This window comes from Atta cephalotes (assembly GCF_000143395.1).
Source record: "Atta cephalotes unplaced genomic scaffold scaffold00027, whole genome shotgun sequence".
NCBI classification, from domain to species: Eukaryota; Metazoa; Arthropoda; class Insecta; order Hymenoptera; family Formicidae; genus Atta; species Atta cephalotes.
The window spans coordinates 227,316-248,712 of record NW_012130091.1 but is presented as its reverse complement, the minus strand read 5'-3'; the positions used below and the strand labels follow the sequence as shown (position 1 = coordinate 248,712).

Here is a 21,397-nt window from a genome sequence, read left to right as displayed (position 1 = left end):
TTTAAAAGTAACATTTTTAAAATGCTTTCAATTAAATGTTCATTTTACATTAATTACTTATTTGAAACAATATTTTGAAGAAATATTTTTTAAATGCTTATTTAACGTTTATTAAATGTGTTTTTTACATGAATTGTTTATTTAAGATAATGACTTGAAAAAACATTTTCTAAACATTTATTTCATGTTGGACCATTATGTCCCAATGGAGAGGAAATGTTTTTTAAACATTTATTTTTCATTAATTTTACATTTCACGATAATATTTATTTAAGGTTTATTAAATGTTTTTTCAATGTTTATTCGTAATAAATTTTACGTTTTATGATTCATTTTCAAAATAAGACTTTTTTAACGTTTATTTAACGTTTATTCAAATTATTATATTTGAAATATTAAAATACTGAAATAAAATTATTTTAGGAATACAAATAAGTTTCCGCCGTTTTTTATTAAAAATTAAGCATTTATTGTGAAAGAATGGTACATAATGATAGTACATAAACGATACATAAACATTATTCAAAGTAATAGCCATCGCTAGTCACTACTTTTTCCCATCTTTCTGGTAGCATGTGGATACCGCGTCGGAAGAACGCTTCATCTTTTGAGGCTATCCAATCATCGATACAATTTTTGGTATCTTCATATGATGTGAAGTGCTGCTCAGACAGGCCATGCGTCATCGATCGGAACAAGTGGTAGTTGGAAAGAGCAATGTCTGGAGAATATGGCGGGTGGGGTAGAACTTCTCATTTGAGTGTTTCTAAGTAGGTTTTGACCGGCGCCGCAACATGTGGTCGAGCATTATCATGCAGGAGAATAATTTTGTCATGCCTGGAATAGTAGTGGGCGCGTTTTTGCTTGAGTGCTCAATCTCATCAATTGTGTTCGGTAAAGAGCCCCAGTAATGGTCTCGTTCGGTTTGAGCAACTCATAATACACGACTCCAAGCTGATCCCATCAAATATACAATATGAGTTTTTTTCCATGAATATTCGGCTTGGCTGTCGATGTTGAAGCATGGCCAGGTGGTCCTCATGATTTCCTCTTCTTTGGGTTATCGTAGTGGATTCATTTTTCATCACCAGTGACTATACGATGCAAAAAACCCTTTCGTTTATGCCTGACAAGCAGCATTTCACATGAGAAAAATCGGCGTTCAACATTTCTCGGCTTCAGTTCATAGGGAACCCAATTCCCTTGCTTTTGAATCATTCCCAATGATTTCAAACGATATGAAATTGTTTGTTGAGTCACTCCTAATGTAAATGCAAGTTCTTTTTGCGTTTGGCACGAATCTTCATCCAATAATGCTTCTAATTCCACGTACACTTTTGGCCTTCCGCTACGTTCTTTGTCTTCGACGTCAATTTCACCGTTCTTAAACTTTTGAAACCACTCACGACAACTTCTCTCACTTAAGGCAGCATCACCATATACTTCTATAAGCAATCTATGAGCCTCAGTTGCAGATTTCTTTAAATTAAAGAAGTAAATCAAAAGTTCCCGCAAATGACGCTTATTCGGCTCAAAACTCGATAAAAAAAAAATACATGATGCTGATACAAAATCGCTAATATTTCAAGGTTATGGTGTTGCCGGATGTCCAATCTTACGATATATCGTTTTACATCAAACAATTTTAACTATAATTTATTAGTGGCGCCGTCTTTTTCAAACGGCGGAAACTTATTTGTACTCCTAATATTATTATTGAAATAATGATTCAATGGAATATTCTTAAACGTCCGTTAAATATATATTTTATTAAACATCCGTTTAATAATAAATTAAGTTTTCGTTTGAAATAATGTTTCGAAGGAATATTTTTTTAAATGATTGATGTTTAATAAAAATTTGTTTTATTAATTATTGTTATTTATTTAAAATATATTAAAAAATATTTATTTAATGTTTATTTGATGTTTAATATAAAGGTTAAAAAGATTGTATTATTTTCTAAAATTCAAATTAATAAAAAACGGGTCAGAGTAAAAAAATAAATACGGAAAAGAAGTTAACCTAATATAATTGCGTTAAGTGTATCACTTATGAACAATAAGAATTGTATTCATCGATAATTATAAGTGATGTAACGAATAAAGTATGACTCATAACTCAGATATATCTTAAATTCAAAACCCGGTAAATAAAAAAGATAAAATACAATTAAAAATTACTATTAATTAATAAAATTAGTTGTCTAAGGTTAAATGTACTATCGATAAAAAATAATATATTAAAAAAGATATTCTGCGTTGTACAATATTTTTTAATTTTGTTCAAATAATTTTAACATTAAAGAAAATGTTATTTAAATGTTTGAATAAATATTTTTTTAACTAAAAAAAGGGGATTATTCTTGTTATTTTAAACGTTACTTTTATCATTACAAAAACAAACATTTTTGTCAAATCTTAAAAAAGCGTTTTTTTAACATTAAAAAACATTTCCTTGAAATATTAAAAAAATGTTGTTTTAGCATTAAAAACAAACATTTTTTTTAACGTTTTCAAAAATATTTAAAAAATGTTTTTTCAAATATTTTTTTTTTCCATTGGGTTACATTTGTCTTTCCTTTCAAATGGATTTACGAAATTAGACAATTCTTTTGCTTATTATTACGTATTATTTATTTATTATTACGTAAAAAATGAAAACAATATTTATTCTTTTTTAAGCAATACAATATAAAAAAAGATTATGGTCCAGTATTCATAGTTGATTCTTATAATTTAAGATTGTCTTAGGTTTAGATTTAAGCAGTCATAAACTAATAATAATAAACCCGTATTAGTATTAAAATAATTAAATTTGTGAAATTTTAAAGGGTCTTTCAATAAGGATGCTCGATTTTTAAATGTAAATAAAACAAGTTGTGTGTGATATCCACTTAATTTTGTTTTATTTGAAAGAATATTTTATGACATTAAGGACATTATGGAATATAACGTCGCTCAAATGTCCGCCGCGGCTTCGCTTGGTGACACGTATTCGGGCGGTCCAATTTTCGATGACTTTCTCGCATAAATCTGGCTGAATTTGCTGGATGACATTTGTTATGTTGACTTTGAGAACATCAATTGTTTGCGGTTTATTCATATAAATGCGATTTAAGATAGCCCCAAAGGAAGAAGTTTAAAGGCGTTAAATCGCACGATCTCGGTGGTCAGTTCACGTCGCCGCCGCGCGAGATAACCATGCCCTCAAATCGCTCGTGCAGAATGTCCATCGTGGCATGCGGTGTGTGGCACGTAGCGCCATCCTGTTGGAACCACATATTATCGGTATCCATATCATCCATTTTAGGTCACAAGAAGTTGCTTATCATCGATTTGTAGCGCTCGCCGTTGACGGTTATGGCAACGTCCGCTTCGTTTTGAAAGAAGTACGGACCGATGATTCCGCCAGACAAAAATCCGCACCAAACAATGACTTTCTCGGGATGCATTTGGAGCTGGTGTATTGCGTGGATTGGTACCGTCCCAAATTCGACAATTTTGCTTGTTTATATATCCATTCATCCAAAAATGGGCCTCATCGCTAAAGATGATTTGTTTGGCGAAATTTGGGTTAACTTCCAACTCTGTTCCAGAACCCAATTAGCGAACACACGGCGTTGTTTATGGTCGTTTACCTTAAGTTCCTGGGTCAGTTGAATTTTATAGGGGTGCAGACCTCAAGTCCCGACGCAAAATTCGCCAAGTTGAAGTCGCAGAAAGGCAAGTTCTTGTGAACGACGAGAAATTGACCGCCTCGGGTTTTCCCGTACACTTTCACGCACAGCAGTGATGTTTTCAGCAGACCTTGCATTTCATCGACGTACTTGGCTGATTATTTATCGAACCGATTGACTCGAATTTGGCCACCAAACGTCGAATAGTCGACTCGGCATGACGATTGTGGCGAGGATAAAAATCACGTAATGCGCGGAACGTTTCTCGAACGGAGCACTGATTTTGATAATAAAATTTTATGGTTTGCACACGTTGCTCAACACTATGACCTTCCATGATGATTTGCCATATACTACTAAATTCACAACAAATTTGACAGATATCACTTTAACAACATGGCTATGATCTAACAAATTTCGAGCATCCCTATTGAAAGACTCTACATATACATTGTATATATAAATGCTTAATTTATGTATTATTTAGTTTAATACAGATTTGGTGTAGAAGTTTAGTGCATAAAAATACACAAAGAAACAAGTAAGTACAGTTTAAAAACTGAACCACCATGTTTGAAATCGTCGTGCATTTCGGACATTTTGACGCAACATTTCTGAAATCAATTGCGGTACTTTAGAAATATAATGACTTTAGCGACTCTCATTTATCGATTATCTACTTCATCGGTCGTATTCAGTAGACTCGGATGTTGCGAAGCGTATCCGTGAGCGCTCGCTGTTATTGGATGATCTAAAAGAATACATCAGAATAGCGGCGAGCGCTCACGGATCAACATTTGAGTCTGCAGAACACGATCATTAGCACTATACATCTAGTGAAATGAAATGGATAATTCGCAGAATAATAATTAATCAATAATAAATTTATCAATGGTAGGACAATAAGTATTAATATAAGTATAATTATTAATTCGACGCATTGCGCGGATAAACGAAATCAGTAATATTTGTAATATTGAGAATTAATTTCTTATAATTTCCTATTCAACAATATTAATGTCACTATTATATAATAATACATTTCAAAAGACATAGTGGTCTAAATATTCGCCATCGAGGCAGTGGATGTCTATATAGATGTTCACTGTCGAGGAAGTGAGTTTAGATTCTTCGTTAATTTTGGACATTATGCCATTTCAGATAAGTTTTCTTTCCCCAAAAGTTTCACAAATTGCATTAAATAAAAAACAATTGCTTTGTGGATTTTTATTACATTTTTCAGTTAAAGTTTATAATACTCATTACCGTGAAAATGAAAGGTTTTAATAGCAATACGCGATAGAATAAAGACTAAATCCGACAGACTTGTTTATTGGGCTGGGCTATGTCAAAAAACGACACTGAGAAGATCTATAAGCCAAGGAGGCAAAGGATACTCACGGAGGATATTCAATTCTTCGTCGATCTTTTGGTAGATTATCGGGATTTATGCGATCATCGCGCGATATCTTATCATGATATTTCATTATGGTATTTTATCGCGATATTTTTCGTTAATATATACTTTAAAATGCATAATATCAATATAACAAATTTACCTTTTAAAAAAAAAAAGTGTCATTGAGAATGTGCACTCCTTTCAGAAAAAACCATTGCATAAATTATTATACATGCTTGTATATGTGCTTCTTGAAGAAAAAAATGAATTCCTATTCCAAATTTATCCCAAATCTATTTTCTAAATTATACTAAAGTATGTATCTAATAATAATTGTTTTCAAAAATATGTGAAATCTTTAAATTGCGTCAATTATAAACAGAAAATACATTTTATTAAAACACTAATGTTATATAACTACTTTAAAACAAACATACATGAAAATAGGAGCATCTAATTGAAATAAAACAATTTTTAAATAATTATATAATGTTAGTGTTTCAACAAAATCATATATTTTCTGTTTATAATTGGTGCAATTTAAAGATTTGAAAAACACATTTGTGAAAAAAATTATTAAGTATATACTTTCATAGTTTGGAAAATATATTATAGATTTGGAACAGGTTTGGAATAGGAAGTCTTTTTTTTCTTCAAGGATTATACATATCAGCGCATATAATTTATGTAACGGTTTTTTTCTGAGGAGCACGCATACTTGGCACATTTTTTAATCTTTTTTAAAAATTTTTTAATAAAGTATAGTCACATCTTGTACTTTGGCGCGAATTTGAAACATCGTGTATATTTGTCAAACTAGACTATCCTGCATATTGGTATATAACAATAATATAACTATATAATAACTATATAATAATTATATAATAACTATAATAACTTTAGTATTTTAATTTTATAGTTATTTCATTAAATTTCATAATTAATAAAAATAATCATAATTAATAAAATTTGAATAATCGCTCAAAAGTAACGAATTTCATACAGATAATATTAAAAGGCATGATAATGTCTCGTAAAAAAAATGAACAGAAACTAAAGCTCTATATTAATAAAAGTAGCGCATTTCTTTAAGCTGAATCGAAATGCAGACAACTTTTCTATTGTTTATTCCGACCACCATTTTGGACTTAGTTGTCAGTTGTCTGTAGTAGTAAGCACTTATTATTATTGGTATGGTTGTATATATATATATATATATATATATATATATATATATATATATGGTATGGTTGGTAAATCCACACACAATATGGTGGACTTTTGCACTACTTTTATTAAGGGGTTACACCATTTTGGAGGTTTGAAAAAATCAAATTTGTTTCTTTTTACTTAAATCAATCGTTTATAGTTTCAAAGATATAATTCTAATAGTTTTAATCAAAAATTTCGATGATCTTATATTTCGATGATCACAAGAACCAATTTAGCGTGTCACCGCGTTGTGCCGCTTCGAACGGTTCCAAGTTGTTCTGACCTGCTCCGAGCTGCTAAATTCTGCATAGGCACTTACCGATGAAAATTTGCCATTGGTAGAAAGAATGCATTGATCATGTATAAAAGCGGATAGGTATTCGGCTTCGTAATTTAAAAAAGAACACAAAAGGTCTCAATAAAAATGGAATGCGGAAAATTGATCATGTATTATAGTTTTGCAATTAGAAGAAACTATGTTTCAGGCAAAATAAAAAAAGAAATTTTGACCACGTTATATCACAAAATTTCCACTGATAAAAATTCTCAGCATCAATACTGTCCGGTCGGAGATAATTCGTGCATGTGGCAAAAAACCAAAGTTTTAAATGAACTTGCTACATAATCAATATATAAGCATAATCACAAAGAGGAAATTTTCATTGCTCAAGCCAATTTATAAAGATCTTAAAGATCTTAAAGAAGTAAAGATGACTGTTGACTCGCTGCTTAGAAAGCTTCACATAGAACAACAAATATTTAAATGCAATCGTGTGGACAATAGTGCCAAAAACGCTTTCTAGCAAAACAATCGTAGATATTATCACACATATCGCCGTGTGTAATTTTAGTAATGGATTGACAAGTTTAATGGCAATTATACAGATTCTGAACCTTACTGTAGGCTCAAATTGCTATCAATTCTGTGCGGAGGCGAATTCAAGCGGCTGACCGTTCCTTGACGGCCGCCGCTAAAGAGGCTCGGAAAGCAATAAGAAAAGAAGCAGATGAGTCAAACGAACAATTGGAAGGACAGTTGTATGACCCAGGAATAGCAAACAAAGATAAAATTGAGATTTTATTGCTTTATATAAACAAAACTTTAAACGCGTTTTTCAAAGTTAGTTGGTGCACATAACTTTTACATTTTTCATCCACTTGAGAGAAATTTAGAGTTAAATTTGAATGCTCTCTTATATATAATCTAAAGAAGTAGGATTTTTGTGATATATTAAAAACTTTTTTTTCAATTAACATTTTAATATAAAAATTTCATCCCTATTAAGCTGGATTCCTCACCAACAAAAATCAAATTCGAAAGGTCAAAAATTTAGTGCTCTTTATTTGCTTTTTGCTAAAAAAAAAATTTTAGCTCTGGCGGTTTAGCTACTATAAAAAAAAAATGGATCCAGATTAAAGTAAAGCACTCCCACTGAAAAAATAGATCTAGTGATGCTACAAAAAAATCAAATGATTTTCGAAAATCAATAGATTTTTTGCTTTTTATTTGCTCCAAGTTAGTGCTTAAATAAAATTCGGAAATTTAATATTTAAAAAAAATACCGAGTCCGCGGTCCGCGTCGAGTTGCTTCAAGTCCCTTTTCTACGTCCACAGAATTATTTGCTCGAACGTATATGATAACAGAGTAATCATTAAGTCATGTATTATCGAAATATGACAAAATCCGATTTATTTGCTAATTGTAAAGTACGAAAAAGTCGAAGTAGTGAGAATGTCGAGCACGAGCGCACGGCTCCTTGCGGCCAATCCGCCCTGCATATTCAGTGCTACTTGTATCACTTGTAGAACATCGCAGGAATTATTTGCTTGCAAGTTTTTAATGGCACAGTGATCCTGGGACTGTCTACTATCATTCCAAAATCCGATTTATTTGCTAATTTTTAAGTATGAAAAATAATGAATTAATAGTGAATGTTTCGCGCCAATTTTGACTTAAGCATTGTTTAAAAAATGTATTACTCGCCTATTTTTTGTACCAAATTCCTTGTAACTCATATTATCGAAATATATTAATATCCGCATTTGTTGCTCTAACAGATGGAAAATTATTATTATTCATTTTATTTGAATCAGCGCCCGCTTCGAGCATTATTTTTTCTTAAATGTTGCATAAGAACTTGTTGCTTTCATGTTTGACATGTCGTTTTTCTTAACATATATTATCGAGATATGTCAATTTCTGAATTTGTTGTTCACTCTAAAGGATGGAAAATAATTAGAAATATAGTTTTGTAATTTTAAATTTTATTTTTTATTTCTATTAACGCGAAGCGTCCACTATTAACTCATTATTTTTCACACTTAAAAATTAGCAAATAAATCAGATTTTGAATCGATTCGATAGTGTACAGTCCCTGGATTACTGTCCAGTAATCCAGGGACTGTAATGGTGCCACTACAAAGTTATGAGCAAATAATTTCTGCGACATTTTACGAGCGATACAAGTAGCACTGAATACGCAAGGCGGATTGGTCGCGAGGAGCTGTACTGTACATTCTCACTGTTTTCCGTATTTTACAATTAGCAAATAAATCGGATTTTGTCATATTTCGATAATATGTGACTTAATGACTAATTACTCTGATATCGTATATGTTCGAGCGCGATCGCAGGCTCGATATTTTTTTTAAATATTAAATTTCCGAATTATTTTATTTTATTTAGGCTATCTTGGAGCAAATAAAAAGCAAAAAATCTGATGTTTTTTTTGTAGCACCACTGGATCTATTTTTTTCAATGTGGGAGAGTCCAGCTTTATAGTAATCTGGACTCTCCATTTTTTTTTATAGCAGCTGAACCGCCGGAGCAAAATTTTTTTTAACAAATATAATAATTAGCAAATAAAGAGTACTAAATTTTTTACCTATCGCAAATTTGATTTTTGATGATCCAGCTTAATAGAGGTAAAAATTTCAGGCGAAAAATACAACTTTCTTTTCATATGTTCACCATTTTCATAAAAATCAATATTTTTGAAAACTCCTACGTATTTCTTTAATTTTTTTAATAGGCAAATAATAAAAATATTTTGTTCCAGGATGAATCGTAGCAATTTTGGACACTACCGCGGAGAGGTCCGGCTAAAAAAGATGTTTGATGATACAGTTATAGTGTCATCATTTTGTAAATAAGAAATATAAAAAAATTTTTTTACACTTAAAGATAATATAGCCCTAATAAACAATTTTTTATTCATTCACTCCTTCTCATTTTTCAAAAAAAAGTTTCAAACATACATATCATTTTTAAGCTGTAAAGGTGGCGTAATCCCTTAATATAGAGCTTTACAAGAAACGAGCGATTTTATTAACATTATATACATTATATTATGGATACTATTCTCAATACATTGAAGGCCAATAATTATCAATATATAAAATTTGAATAAATTGTACTAATCAATTTAATTAATTTAATTACAGCTCTAATACACTTACTAATATTAATTATTAGTTGCAATAATTGTAATAGTTGATATTTAAGTCTAATTCATTTATATTTCTTGAGTCATATCTTATACTTACGATCCTCCAAAATCAACAACAAACAATCTTTGCAGCAACTCATACGTGAAAAGAGTAACACCAAATTGAGGTGATGATCTGAACACTCGAGCTGTAATAATAGAAAAGTGTATGATATTAAATATATATTATATATAATTTTGAACGTGGAGAGTTTATATTCTTTGTCCAAATAAAGATTTGAAATGTTTTGATGGCAAGATTGTTGATATGACTATATTTTTTCAACTAGAACAAATATGTATAGAATATATATAGAACAAAAATTTCAAAAACTGATGTAGTTATAAATAGTAGTAATAATATTCTACAGTTTTAATTTTTATCCTTTTTATATCAAATAGGATTATATTTTTATTTATTATGCGGTTAATTTTGTGTAAATGAATCTGTAAATAAATATTAACTACAATTGAGAAAATGCTGGTCAATAAAGTTGAAAAAATTGTTAATTAATAAAGATCAATAAATTCAGAAGACTTAATACGAAATGAAGTTTAAAAATTTACATGTAAAATTATATTTATACGTAATATTATATTTCACATACTTTATCAATTAAGGTAATTCTTCAGTAAATCGAGTTACCACAGGAATGTCAAATTTTTATATAATGAAGTTGAAACACCGAAATTGACATGTGCAAAATTCTACAGTAGGATAAAAGAGAGAAAAAAAATGTTGAAAATGTAACTTTTCACGTATAACTTGATGACAGATAAGGCTCGCAGACTCTTTGATTAACTGCACACAAATCTTACTATAGACTTTTCTCAAAAACAAGATTATAATAGTTAAAAAAATTACGAGTTTAATGATCACAAAAAAGTAATAGGTCAACGGCCCTTCTGGTAAGATATTGAGATTTACGTGCATAAATTTACATATTAACTTCGAAAAATAAACATGATCTCATTCGATGAAGATGCAGCTCTTGATTTGTTATCTCATGTTCTATGCTATTTTATTAAGATATACACGTTTTTATATTTTATTCAAATTATGCAGATATTTGTAATTTTGGGTAGGCCTTAGTGAGGTACTTCAAATTTTACTAAAGAATCACCTTATCACCTTAGATCAGGGAAACAAGATTGGCAATTGTTTTTTGAATAAATGTATATTACTATGTTTGAATTGATTAAATAAATTGAATCTTTTGCATACTTAATGCAAAGAATTGTGATAACGCAATAGTTATATACGGCAGTATCTCGCGCCATGTCTTAGTGCCAAGACACTACTGTGACTTTAGATTATTATTATTAATGCAACTGTAGATAAAATTTGTCTGTATATGTATGTAACATAATTATGATTTGTAGCATATTATCGTATATATATCATATATATTATAATTCATTATGAAATATTACATTATATCATTTATTTAATTAACTCGTTATTTGTGTGAATTGTTTTGACAATTATTCGTAACATTTTGTTTTCATAAAAATTTTTTTTTTCGTCGATACAGCGATGTGAAACTGTAAAAAAATTTATATTAGCTTTTTTGGGAGAAATAGAAAAATATTAATATTATAATAACAATACATTATTATTTTCGATAAAAATATAAAAATTTTGCATTTTATCGATAATATACTACGGTTGGATAAAACAGGGCAATGGGAGTCAAGCACGGTAATCCTTGTGAACCAATACGGTGAAACCAATACGGTTAACAATACCATTTTATTAACACTTAACCTGCTTACATGTTTTGGCTCACTTTTGAGCTATTGTCAGAGATAATAATGTTGTAATTATAAAAAATTTTTTTTGCAAACTAATTTATTTCAGTGAGTTACCTCCTTCTATTCACAGAAACTGTGCTAATATAAAAACGGACTCTAATAACAATTTAAAATATATTAAAATTATTAAAAGGTAAATTTGTTAGGGAAGCAAAACGATTTATTATAAAACAATAGAAGGTAGCTCATTAAAACAAAAATTCATCATATCGCAAACACTTAAATTCTATAGGTTTAGTCAAAAAGTCTTTGAATTTTTCAACGAATCAGTGTCAATAATGTTAAAATTAATGAAATATCTTTTAATACATTTCAAACGTTAATTGCGAAGAAAAAGAAAAAGAATGAAAGAAAAAACTTTAATATTACTTATAATCCAGATGGACATCAAAACCAAAATTGGATCTTTAATAATTTAATCTTGTAAAGAAGAATGTACCCTGATCAGATCAGATATTGATATTAAGTACTGATATTAGAGTTTTTTCTTTCATTCTTTTTCTTTTTCTTCGCGATTAACGTTTTAAGTATATTAAAAGGTATTTTATTAATTTTAACATTATTGACACTGATTCGCTGAATGGTTCCAATACTAGTTGGACTAAATCTATAAAATTTAAGTGTTTGCGATATGGTGAATTCTTTTAGTGAGCTATCTTTTATTGTTTTGCAATAAATCGTTTTACTTCCCCCCCCCTTCCAACAAATTTACTTTTTAATAATTTTAATACATTTTAGATTGTTATTAGAGTCCGTTTTTATATTATAGTTTCTGTGAATAAATGGAGGGGGCTCACTGAAATAAATTAGTTTGTAAAAAATTTTTTGTAATTGCAACATTATATTGCCTCTGAGGATGACTTAAAAGTGAGTCGAAATATGTAAGCGAGTTAATTGTTAATAAAGTGATTTTGTTAACCGTATTGATTTGCATAAGGATGTGCTTGATTCCTATTGCCCTGTTTTATCCATCATTTTATATCATTAAGGAGTCTTTAAGAATTAATTTATATTTCATGAAAGAGAGATATATATGCTGTATATTATATATGTATTTTAAAAACTGTATATGCTTTAAATAATATATATGCTTTATTAACCCGCACTTTCAAAGTTATAGCCTAAAATGCCGAATATGCATATATAAAATGTCGTTAGATTTGATAAATATTCTGAATACAAAGAATAAATATGTTTATTGGAAATTGAAAAAAAAACGTAAATTATAAAGAGAGAAGAAGATGAAAAGAACATGTACTTACTGATAAATAAATCGCCGAGTCATGGGGGAGAAAATAAGGTTGAAAAATGCAGTAGGGTTGATTCCCCATGCATGCAATCGACCAAAATAAAATATATTACTAATAATACTTTTGAAATTGTAATGAAAGAACCATGACAATCTTGTTTCTTTTTTATTCCTTATTAGGAATAGATTATAACCGATTCAATTATTTGTTTTACAAAGAAGATAATTTAATTTAAAGCAGGGACTTTAAAAGAAAAGATATCCTGCACTTGATAAAAGACGAAAATTGTTCTTTAGAAGTATTATTCTTGTATAGTTTATTTATTTCTTTCGCAACTCACTGATCATCTTATCGATATATAAAGTATATATGATATTAGAATTACGAATTTTTGAAAAACTTGCCAATGTGTATGCAGGAAATATTAATTGTCTCAAGAGCCTTATTTGTATCAAACGTATATATAATAAAATAATATACCTGTCGCGCCTTTCCAGAATGCCCTAGCACCTTCTTCTTTGAATATTTTTCTTGCGCAATCGAGTAATCCGTTGTATGTAGTTTGACCTTCTCTAGCTACAACCTAAAACACGTGTGACAATAAAACTACAAAATAATCGTAATTAAAATTAAACGGAAAAAAGAACTTCTAGAAATGTGAACACTACAAGAAAAATAAGAAGGCCTAATTTCCTTTCTTAATTAATCATAATTTTTAGGCTAATTAATAATTAAAGTGAGAAATGCACCTGTAATCTTGTTTTTATCACGTCCGCAGGAGTCACCAGTGCTGCTGCAGGTACACCGGCGATGGCACCGGAAACAAGAAGCGACAACGGCGTATTGTAGCCCCCTTCGTCGGCCAATCGCGCTTTCGTGTGAGCATACATAGGAAAATAAATTGCGCTAAATGGCACATCTCGCAAAAAGCAAGCTCTAGCACCCTATAAGGAAATTACGATTGTTATCACCTTGTGAGTGATGGTAAATATGAATATTGGCGTTAAGATAATTATCTTACTTTGTATTACTTACTTTGTACAATCCAAAAAGACCTAATTCCTTGACGACAGTCCACGCTCTAACTTTTGATCCTCCTGCAATCTCGCCAGCTACTTGTAGTCGAATTTTTACTATCTCCAGAGGATTGGTGAATATGACCTGTGATCCTCCAGCCTATTAAAATATTTGAATTTATTATGATTTATGTTTCTTGTTTGCTTTCTCCAATTAGCGAAGTATATGATTAGAATAAGTATCATATAAATCACTCATTTGTAATCTCATTTTATCGAAAAAAAAAAAAAAAAAAAAAAAAAACAAATATTATATGTTCCTTACTTTATATTCTATATTTTATGTTCTGTACTTTATTTTAATCACGTTTAATTAAAAACTTTTAATATAAAAGTATTATATTCTAACTTACTCATTCAATTTATTTTATGTTTTGTTCTAAAATTCATATTTAATCACGTTTAATTAAAAGTTTAGTAAAAATATCAAATACTCACACAGGCGCCAGATACAATTTCTCCGTACAACGGTAAATTTCCATTTTTATCCATAAACTTATCTCTGGCAAAATCGTTAACTGTGAGTTTAATAGCCTTTTCCGGAGCTACACCCATTAATTGAGGCATCAAGCCTCGATAGAGTCCAAAAAAACCTTCGTGCCGAATCACCTGTCAAACACAAAACACCAGCTTTATGATTAACAATGCAGAAAGTGTTACACGACGAGACTTTTCGATTCCAACCTTTTTACAACAATCAAAGCTATTTCTGTACATCAGCTCGCCTATAAATGATCCAGTCCTCTGATTCTGCATTCTGGTCTTCACCAAGTCGATAGGATATACAGCTGTAGCACCAACAGCTAAGAAAGAGGTAATCTCTTTGTTTCTTTAATAAATTATTATTAAAACTCTGTTAAATAAATATTTATCTCAAATAGCTCTTAGAAAAATATGCGTATGTAACATTGTTACTAAGTTACTTTTTTGGTAACGGATTGATAACGTTATTTTTGTTCTATACAACTATAACATTAACATAGTTACTTTTTGTTAACTAACGATAAAGATAACAGATTTTACTGTTACTTTTATCGTTAGTTTTTATATTTTGAACTTAATTATAATAATTTTTTATATATTTAATTTTTGATGAGCATTCATAATTCATTCTTACTCTAAGAGTTGTATAAGCAATGTTTTAAGATGCTAATATGATTCTGTAATTGATTTATGATGTTTTAAGAATGCTATAACCAATACTATGCCAATCACAGAACTATAGAACACAATAACGTATTTTATGAATAGCAATATTAAAGTTTGACGGAAGTAGTGCCATATACTACAAAATTTATTGTGAAACATATCGCTGGATTGCTTCAAGGTCGAAAATTTAATCGACAACTGAATATGTACATTGCAGTATATGTAAATTTATTCTAGAATATTATTATATATAAAATTCTAGTTCGAACCGAAAAATATTTCCCTTCTTAGTTGTGTTGTCACATAACAATTTAATGTTATGTATTATTGTTTATTGCTTTTATTAATATATAAACAGAAATATTGCAAAATTTTTTAGACTAACCTTGTTTCATTAAAAAAGTACGGAAAAATAATGAATAGTTATTTTTAAATACGGTAACAGTAACGGGATAACGAGTTATTTTTAAGAATTAATAATTATAGTAACGGTAATTACTTTTTCGATTTCATAATGAGTAACGACAACTAATTACTTTTAAAAAGTAATTTTCCATTTCCTTTTCATACCTTAGTATTGAACAATGTAGAATCGCACGTTCTATAAAAGAAACTGGATTTAACTCCAAGCTTATTTGAATGCATAATAAACATATATAATTCATATAATTTTGTATGTAAAATGTTAGACGGAAAAAATGTTAGACAAATAATTAATGTAATATACCTGATACAAATATGATAAGACCTAGCATTAAATAAGATTTACTTTTAAATTTATTATTTAAAAACACGCTCAAGAATATATATTAAAAGATGTGTCATAAGAAGTAGATGAAAAGGGACTACAGAATTAAAATTGGCAGTAACACGTTTGTTTAATACAACAAAAACTTGTGATGATATAGAGGAAAGATCCTTATTATGAGATACCGAGCTCATTTTGGATAAATGAGAGAAATCTATGGGCAGAATTTCAAAAGAACATAATAGATCACTTTGAATAGAATTTAATAAACTTTAAGATAACGTTATATAAAATTTAATTCAAATTAAATTTTATTTGCACTTTTTTTAAAAATTAAATGTAAAAAGTGAGCAAATCGCAAAGTCAAAAAATTATATTCCTAATATGAGATACACCGAGAAATCGATAGTAAAACGCAAGTATATCAGTACTGCAATTAAAAAACTTTATTTCATGTTTCTAAAATGCAAACAAATAGCCAGCGTGCATGAAAAATGAGCATGCGATAGATTATATCCAGAACTCGTCTTCAAGTAGTTGGAATCAATCAGAAATAGGCACTCGACGTTCATTTCAATTGTCCTTTTTATTATTGTACAATAACATTTACTCATTAACAATGATTTTCATTATAACATAGGAGCATTGGTTATTTTATATTAGAAATATCCTGGGTATCTCAATTTCCTTGTCTTATAGTTTTACGATCATCACAAATCTAACTTCTGTAATTAAACAATTCAACATATATCCCGTATTTTTCTATTAGTGCGACCTTACTTTATCACTACATGAAGAATTTATTGCCAAATATTTATTTATTAAATAATAAACAAAATTTAAAGATTCATCTCAATGAAACTTGAAAATATTGAAAATTCTAAAATCTTTTTTTACAATGATTACAGGCATGATCTAATAATGAATTTTCTACTAAATAGTTTTCAATCCAAGAGCAATAAATTCATGATGGAACTAACAGATAGCGTTTATTAGTTTAGCAGAAACATCGTTATCTCATATTAGATGCCTATCTCATAACAGAGAGCTTTCCTCTACATATAAACCATTTTTATAACAATTTGCTGTCAAATGTCGCATTATTATATAATTATAATATATTATAATATTATTCAATTTTCTACAAGAAAAAACAAATAAATCAATTTTTTGAAATAATATTCTTTTAGAAACTGTGAACTCTTGAAATAAGTTTATTCCATTTATGTGATTATTGTTTATTATGGACTGTTATTTATTTGTTATGTGTGAGACTTACACCAAATAATGATTTTTAATGTTGCAAACTTTTAGAAAGTTAAAATTGCATTTAAATTGCTAGACATTTCCAAAGATTAAAAGATTAATTATAGACCGAAATTACAGACAGAAATTAAAGGTACTTGTGATATTTAAAAGTAAGTCCTAAGAGATTTACTTTTTATGATTAGCAATTTTTTAATTGATTTAGAAAGATAATCTTTGGTTTCTTTATCTTTATTATAATTTACATTTTATTTGAGATACAATACTTTATCATATGCACATAATAAGGTCCAATGTCAGAATTAAAATTTTTTTTTGTTTATTTACAAATAATCTATATAGAAGATATATTTTATTTTTGTGAATAATTGAAATAATTATTTTATTTTCAAAACTCTTTGTATCGAATTTTCGATACTCTCTGTCTTAATCCAATAATTTTTAGTTTTAATTTTACATTTTTTATATACTCGAATAAAAAATAATAAGCGAGGTATGTTGAAAGATTGCTACTCGCTGAATTAAATTTTTCAACTTAGAGGTAACATTTAAATAAATAATATTATACATTTTCTTATTCGTATACAATATTAAGTTTAGAATTTGCTTATTATTATATTTCTATTCTTATATTCTTTCTTACAGTATGACAACAATAATAAAAATAACAACAATATAAGATGTATCAATAATAAGATACTATATCAAGGAGATTCGAATATTTATGTATTTATAAATAAAGAGAAATTTTTATTTACCTCCACTAATGGAACCAAGCACGAATCGATAGCCACTTTCAAGCATTTGTACAATAATACCACGTTCATCCGGACTCTGCAAAGTAATATTTATCAAATTGAGTAATTAATATTTTCTTGAGCATTGTGTAGCTTATAATTCATGTTTCAGATTTTAAAACAAAATTATATTTATAATTTTATGTGCTGTTACTTAATGCATATTTATATACATATAATATGCATCTTTAATTTTTATATTGTGTGTATGTGGTGTGTTTGTGTGTGTGGTATGTGTTGCGCGTGCGTGCGCACATTTCTGATGTATTAAATGGTACTTCAAAATACCAATTAAAAATAGAATTAATAAAATTAATAAAAATTATAAATAAAATTCTAAAATTTTTAAATTTTAATACGTAGTAGTGGATTGTGAAAACTAGTCTAAAAAAGATTTTAAGCATTCGAGAATATTTCACATTTTCGAGAATATTTGAAAACATACTTTCTTAAATTAAAATATTCTTCTATTATACATACCGATACAGCTTTGATCTCAGCAACACGTTTTGTAATCTGTTTGAAATATTGCTCGGGTGTAATAGCCACAAGATCATTGTATACAATCTTCCTAAAATTAGAAATGATCGAGTTTAATATATACATACACAATATGTATGTTTACATTGCGTGCGTGCGTGCGTGCGTGCGCGCGCGCGCGCGCGCGTGTGTGTGTGTGTGTGTGCATATATATGTATACCTTAAATATATATCGAGTGTCTGAGATCATCCATACACCTCTTTTATCTCGGAAAGAGAGCATTTTAGAAAAAAACTTTTCAGATAGAAGTTGTATGGTTTCAAGGTATACATAAGATGATGTCATTGGTTTGATCTTGAATAGTCATTTGAAAGTCATATGAAGGTCACATTAATTTTTCCAAATGATATATCCCATTTTTCATATTCTTGTAGCTTATTTCGAGAGCTTTCCAAAATACTATAATCAAATATTTTTTCACTAAAAACTTTTTAGAAGGCTTGAAAGTTTCAATATTTTGACAAAATATAAAATATCTTATAAAACAATAACTTCCAATGACCTTGATCTTGATAAATGTCATCCAGGACATGATTCTAAACAACATTCAAGAAGTTTAGTCATCGGGCTCATTACATTATGCTAATGCTGGCAGTATTGTAACTTTTTTTAAAACTTATAACTCAAAAAGTTCTTATTCAAAGTCAAACCAATGACATCTTATGTACATCTCGAAACAATACAACTTTTATCTAAAGTTTTTTTTCTAAAATATTTTCTTTCCGAGATAAAAGAGGTATACGAGTCTCAGACACTCGGTATATATTTAAGATATATAGGGTGGCATCAATATATGGCCTCATCCCGAGCAGGTAAAGCGGACTAAACTGAGTCGAAAAGTCCTCTACCATTTTATAATGCTCGCAATAATTAACGAGATATTAACGTTTAAAAATAGCCGAATACGCGCGTCCAATCTACTATTGCCAAAGTTACGACCCACCGAGCATACCGCGCGCGGACCGCAAGGAGCAGGAATGACCTGGCAGGTGCGCCGCGCTGTTCGAGCTTAGAGGCTCGCAGCGATGAGCGGGACGCTTGCCCCATTCTCCACGCGTCAAGTTATCGATGGCGGACATTCGGCGTTTTTAAAATAATATCTCGATTGCGAAAATTGAAAAATGATCAAGAACTGTTGGAAAAAACTCAGTTTAGTTCGTTCTGAAGCGTGCACATGTACATACAAAAAAATGTTACGTAAATATTACTTGTTTCAAGTAAATAATAAGAATATTTTAAAATTATATTATCAAGAAAATATTTTTTGTAATGATCAATTAATATCATTACTCAAATGAAGAAGAATAAAAATTGCGTTCTCTCTTAGCACTAGAATGATATTTTTCTGCATTTTTCTACAATACCGCTCATGAAAGTTCGAACATCTGCATAAATTTTATCGAATGATCGTATAAAAAATTAAGACATAAAACAGAAATTGTATTATTTTTGAAATATATTTTAGATCACTTGTGCACATTCTAGCAATTGCAAAAGTTTTATAAATTATTTTTAATTTTATGTGTCAAAATTGAATTAAAAATATTTTATAAAGTTTTTGCTAGTTTATTCCCCATTTATGAGAATAGGCTGGCAACATACACCATAGCGTGAGCTCATATTTGTATTCTCTGATCGAATTTTTGAAATTTATTAATTATAATATCAATGTTATACGAAGTAAAGACAATACTTTTTGACATACAAAAGTAAAACTAATTTATAAAGCTTTTGCAGTTGTTAGTATGTATTGCATATAAACGATTAAAAATATATTTCAAAAATAATACAATTGCTGTTTTATAAAGTCTAAATTTTTTAAATGATCATTCGATAAAATTTATGTGAGTGTCTGAACTTTCATGAGAGGTACGTACACGACAATTTTTTTTTAATCGTATGGCAAAGCAACATTTCTTTAAATCGAAGAAATCTTTTTCTAGATGTAGGCTCGCGAGTTAAGATTTTTCTTTAATAGCAAATCAGTCAATTTTTTCTTCAATAGAAAAGAAACATTTCTTTGAATGGAAGGAACCTTTCTCTGTATGAATGCGCCGATTATTATTGTGTATATACACATTGTTTATAAGCGATAATTGCCGTCGCTAGACATTATGTGTCTAGTGATGGCAAATGTGTGTCTCACCGTGCTAGATCCTATCTTGTCGCACGTATTTGGTAGCAGACTGAACGAATTTAATTATTTTCATAAATTAACTCGTTAACCATCGCGGAAATTGTAAAATGGTAGAGAACTTTTTTTCTCAGTTTAGTCCATTCTGCTCATATGCGAAATATTTATTGTTTTTTTTTCAAACATCCTGTATATAAGATATAGCAAAATTGTAACTATAAAGCATACAAAATAAAGAAAAGGAGGATAAAGAGATAAGGAGGATTAAATAAAAGATATAAAGTATAAGGGAGCACTCTCCCCTATACTCGATAATCTTGACCTTGACATATGCGTCAAGGTCATGGCCCTGAATGACATTAAAAAGATTTTAGCCCGCAATCATCCTTCGTTAAAAAGTTATTAACAATCAAAGTTGCTAATTGTTATATCAAAAGTTGGATGATTCTAGACAGAACAACATTGAAACTCACGTACATTATGGAAGTGTGTGCCTCTTAAACACGAGGGGGAGTGGGGGGAGAATCACTTCGCGTGGAAAATCAAAACCTATGTAGAATAGTATTTAATATATGTATAGTAGAAATAATATTTGAAGAAATAATTTTTCAAATTGTTTTGTTAATATACTATCCAAAATACACAAATACAAATGTTATCATGTCTTTTTCTGAAAAATTTAATCGTGGAATTTTAACATTATTTACATTTATATTTACATTTCTGTATTGTACTTACATACGAGCGGATTTGCACTTAATAAAATGTAAAATATAAAATATAATAAATATTGGGAGTACAAATTAGTTCGATCCGTTTCCCTCCAGAGGTAAGATAACTCT

At 29.2% G+C, this 21,397-nt stretch overlaps 1 protein-coding gene across 1 annotated transcript in view; it reads right to left on the bottom strand.

Moving 5' to 3' along the window:
* The window catches only part of LOC105620572 (calcium-binding mitochondrial carrier protein Aralar1), an 88,957-nt gene that overhangs the window by 3,720 nt on the left and 63,840 nt on the right, over nucleotides 1-21,397 (bottom strand). The window contains exons 9-16 of the mRNA XM_012202065.1: nucleotides 18,361-18,451; nucleotides 17,842-17,917; nucleotides 14,605-14,723; nucleotides 14,359-14,529; nucleotides 13,880-14,020; nucleotides 13,594-13,788; nucleotides 13,325-13,427; nucleotides 9,838-9,928 (exon numbers count right to left, since the gene is read on the bottom strand). Coding sequence (XP_012057455.1) covers nucleotides 9,838-9,928; nucleotides 13,325-13,427; nucleotides 13,594-13,788; nucleotides 13,880-14,020; nucleotides 14,359-14,529; nucleotides 14,605-14,723; nucleotides 17,842-17,917; nucleotides 18,361-18,451 — 987 coding nt within the window. The remainder of the gene's footprint in view (nucleotides 1-9,837; nucleotides 9,929-13,324; nucleotides 13,428-13,593; nucleotides 13,789-13,879; nucleotides 14,021-14,358; nucleotides 14,530-14,604; nucleotides 14,724-17,841; nucleotides 17,918-18,360; nucleotides 18,452-21,397) is intronic.